General features: G+C 42.9%; 1 protein-coding gene across 1 annotated transcript; it reads right to left on the bottom strand.

The window, feature by feature from the left end:
• Positions 1-279: 279 nt before the first annotated feature.
• On the bottom strand, positions 280-1,089 carry olig4 (oligodendrocyte transcription factor 4). Its single transcript, XM_030772911.1, has one exon. It carries the CDS (start codon positions 1,087-1,089, stop codon positions 280-282), a length of 810 nt encoding a protein of 269 aa, XP_030628771.1.
• Positions 1,090-4,682: the final 3,593 nt, after the last annotated feature.

The raw sequence follows: 4,682 nt of genomic DNA on the forward strand, positions 1-4,682 counted from the left end.
ATTCTTTCCATTTCACTTCAGTGTGATAATTCATGAGACGTTTCTAGAGAATGCTGAATTAATTAAAAGAAAAAAAAAATAGAAAAATAGCAGCAACATAGTATTTTAAACATAATTCTGTACAAACTATCTACATGTGTACAAAAGTCCATGGGTTAAAAAGTAAAAAAAAAAAAAAAAATCACCATTCTTTCAGTCTTTTTCAGTCTCAGCTTAGGTATCGAGAACTAAAAGGGTTCCAGGTGGCTTACCCTGCTCAGTCCTGTGCCTTGCCTGGACTCATTTGCCCAGTGGCAAACAGTGGAGGCTAGCTGTGGAGGCAGGGAGGGGTTGACATAGAGAGCAGGGACAGGGCATGCCAGGGAAGTGCCTATAGGAACCAGCTAAGTGTAAGGGATCCTTTAGCAGGCTAGAGGGGATGGGATGCGCATGGAAGCCCAAGTAGCCACTGCTGGGTGGAGAATTAGGTGCCTGGGCTGCTGTTGGTGGAATACCTCCAGAGGGTGCTGAGACAACATTGGGGTTGGCCACCAGGGAGTGCAAAGACTGGGTTAGGGGGAGCAAGGGCAGTCGGGGAGCAGGAGCTGGAGCAGGGGCTGGAGCAGGGGGGATAACTCGGCTCTGGGAAGCCATATTAGCACCGTAAACGTCTCCCACCAGCTTCTTCATCTCCTCCAAGGAACTGGAGAGCATGAGAATATAGTTGCGAGCGAGTAGAAGAGTTGAGATCTTGGAGAGCTTGCGCACGGACGGGCCATGGGCGTACGGCATAACTTCTCTCAAGCCGTCCATGGCCTGATTCAGATCATGCATGCGCTTGCGCTCGCGGCTGTTGACCTTCAGTCGCAGATCTTGCAGGTCCTCCTTGGAAAGATCAGCTCTTGTCCGAGCCTTACCCCCAAGCCCGGCGCTTGTTGTGGCCACAGAGCCTCTTTCTCCTCTGAGATGGCCTACTGACTGGTTAGTGCCTTCCTGACCGCCGCAGTATGTTTGGAACATCTTGCTGGAGAAGAAGCCACCCGCAGTGGAGTCCACAGCCAGGTCAGGAGAGGAGGAACGACTGCAAGTGGAACCAGCATCCGAATCCATTTTGTCAAATAAAAAAAGAGCGGGAAAAGATAACAAAATGGTAGTTTTTGTGAGGATAAATGACAGCTGAATGATCAGAATTACTGAAAAATGAGGGGAAAAAAGCTCCCAAACTAAAAAAAAAAATGAGAAAGCCTGAAGAAAGAATTATAAAACAATCTCTTCCTTCTTGAGTGATTCTTGAAATGTCAGATATTAGTATAAACACTCAAACACACTCTTATCTCGTTCTTTGGTCAAAGTACAAATGTCAGTTTTGTGGCTGTGGGAGAGTCTTCCTGGAGCACTGATGGGGCTAAATTTATACCCCCTCTGCCTCACAAAGGAACAATGAGACGCATAATGAGACATTCGAATCACAGCCAATTGCAGAGAGGGCACACTTTCACCCCCTAAACAATGACCCTCCCCTCCCTGTTCAAAACCTGTAATACACTGCTCAAGCCCACTCCCTAATCTACACACACACACACACACACACACACACACACACAGTTCTCCAGTCCAACAAACTCTATATACATTAACTAAACCAAGTTGTGTTCACACATCGGTGTTAAAACTACAAACACACATATGCAAATACACAAACACATGCACACACACACACACACACACATACCCACAGCACTCTGGATAGGGGTTCACAAATGTGTGTGAAAATATAAACTAAATGGGAGAAATTTAGGTCAACCGTTAGTCAAATGGTTCACGATTGTTCCAGAGCAATTATATAATTTGGAGTTTAGTTAGTCTATTAAACAACATTTAACAGTGTGTTGTCGCTTTTCAGCGCCCACTGTTTTTTCATCATTGCCACATTATTAGATGAAAAGTGAAAGTGTGAGTACATGATATTACAGTTAAACACATTCTATTTCATCGTTTATCAAACTAAAATGGGTGTGATGTCAAAAGATATGTGTACGGTTTTGAAGCCTTTCTTAAAGTGGTTGTAGTGCCTCACATTTTTTTTCCCATTTCTTTATTGATCCTTTTTGAATTGCCAGGCTTTAAACATACTGCACTTTCTGTAGTGGGACACTACCAGGACACCTCTCTAGTTTTAACCACATGACATATATCACCGTCCCTGTAATGAATCATCAGTTTTGAATATCATATGGGAAGCCCAGGACACTGCAATTGGTTTTATATCGATGTTGATCAAGTTTTAGATATTTACAGACGTTCAGTGAACAAAGCTGCTTATTTTCAGCCTTGTTTTCTTTTATTACAGCTTTTTGCACTTAAGGACCTTGTGCATTTGACACTAGTGGGGGTTCATGATCCTGATGCATATGTATTCCTCATAGTACGCACTTGACCAGAATTTCCTTTGAGTTTAAGGCCTCGGAGAATGATTTGCTTCCATCAAAGCATCAAAAGTCAGTGTAACTTTAACAATGACACCCTCTCACCCTTCAGTAATGGCATTTAAACGTGAGAAATTGGGAAGACAGTTTGAAAACAATTGATGACTAAATTCTGTTGGGTTTAGTGGCCAAACAGTCTGTGAAATCAGCCCCACTGTCAATGGGAGAGAGAGGTGGAGAGTAGGGGGGGGGGAGATGAGAGAGGGAGGGGGTAGTTAAACAGATACTAAAGTGTGGGAGACTTGTATTGTGTGAATATCTCATTCAGTCGTTAAAAAAAAGACTCACATGCAGCTAGCTTGGGTAATAACTTTCAGAACTCCTGTGTGGAGTGTTAGCATTCCCCTTCGTGTCCCTGCACAGCCTCATTAACATCACTATGACACACTCAGTTAAGTTTTTTTCACTCCCACTGATGTCCTGCTACTTGCATTACTGCTGCTGTTGCAATACTATTTATACACCATGCGTGTATGCACATACAATTTTAACTTTTACAGACAACTTTTAAATGTCTGTTAATTACATACAACTGTACAACACTGCATACAAATCAAAAAGTTACATATAAATCACAAAAAGAAGAACCACATCAAAAGCACCACTGCTCTATCCCACATACCCAACCAGACAATGATAATTATAAATTTGCCTATCCAACACAAAACCTGAACTAAGTATTCCTGGATAGAAGGATGGTGAAGAAACACGTGTGTGTGTATGTGTGTGTGTGTGTTGGGTGTGGGGTGCTTCAGGTCATAGCTTCACTAGCAGGCATATTGTTAGTCATCGAAACCCTGCAGTCAGTTCTGGACCCTTCTTGAGAACATATGGGTTTTCCCATCATTAGGACCAGAGCCAGAACAAGCCCGGTGCTGATGGTGTCCTTAATTGGGGCTGTGTTCTGAATGAATGTGGCAGGTGAGCTGACTCCTCAGAACGGTGTGTTTTAATCACACTGATCCTCAAACTTGCCATGGCTTTGTCATTTTGACATCACTCACGTCAGCCATGTTCCCTTAAAAACTGAAGACCTCTGTGTTAAGGATTCTCTGCAAGAGAGATACAATCATGGAAATACACAATAGGAGCAAAGAGAGGAGAAAAGGGGCCCTCAGTCAAGCTGACAAAAGTGATGACAAAAGTGACCATGAGTGAGGTGTTACAGTAAAAAACTGAAGAACAAGATGCTTTTAATCACTCATCAGAGAGTAATTTAGCTTTACTCATTACTCATTAATTTACTATTTAGCATGCAATAAATTCAACTGTGAAGGCAGCACCTGATTACCTAAAAGTACCTAGTATTAATGATCCACACTACAGAGCGGAAGGATTCAGTCAGTCGATTCAGCTCTTATTTCACAAGCAAACAATGAAGCACTTAACGCCTGAATACGGTAAGGCTGACATGACAGTGACACAGAAAAAAATCCATTAGCTTTTATGATGTCTGACAGTCTGCATATTAGTTGAAGAGCATGCATGAAAAGATTTATATTAAGGAGGCATTTTCTCTCGCTCTCTCTCTCTCTCTCTCTCTCTCTCTCTCTCTCACACTCTCTTTCTGTGTGTGTGTGTGTGTGGGTGTGTGTGTGTGTGGGTGTGTGTGTGTGGAGCCTGTGTGCTTTATTCACTATATAAGTACATGAGTCCTCAAAGTCTCATTCTTATTCATGTGTTTACATGAACTAAAGGCCACACAGAGAGAAAGAGAGAGAGAGAGGGTGAAAGAGCTTAGATTCTAAATGGATGAAAGAGTATCACAGTATCTTTCGCTTTCCGTCCATCCACATTCGAGGATAATCCTCCCGTATTTAACCCAATAGTAAGATGTTTGACTTTCTCTCTCTCTGGTGTTTTATAAGGAGCTCTCTGTCCATTCAGACGTTTGTTGAGCCAAAGTGTTTGAGTTTCAGAGACCTCCTTCTGGTCTCTCCTGGGGGTTCCCATCCTGTCAAAGTGTTCAGGTGACCAGAAAATGAGAGTATTAACTCAGCCGTATGCTTGTTGCAAGCAATGATCATTGGGGATTAGCTCAGAGACCGTGCTGAGCTGGTCAGCAAACACGCACACACGGCCTCATGCACCCACCCACACACACACACGCACACACACACACACACATTGTGGTGCAATTGTTTAGGAGGATCAGAGTGGGTTGCTGTCTGAACAGCCATTCATAATACTATAGTAGTGCTTCAGTAAACATTATCA

This window comes from Chanos chanos, chromosome 4, assembly GCF_902362185.1.
Source record: "Chanos chanos chromosome 4, fChaCha1.1, whole genome shotgun sequence".
In the NCBI taxonomy this organism is placed as follows: Eukaryota; Metazoa; Chordata; class Actinopteri; order Gonorynchiformes; family Chanidae; genus Chanos; species Chanos chanos.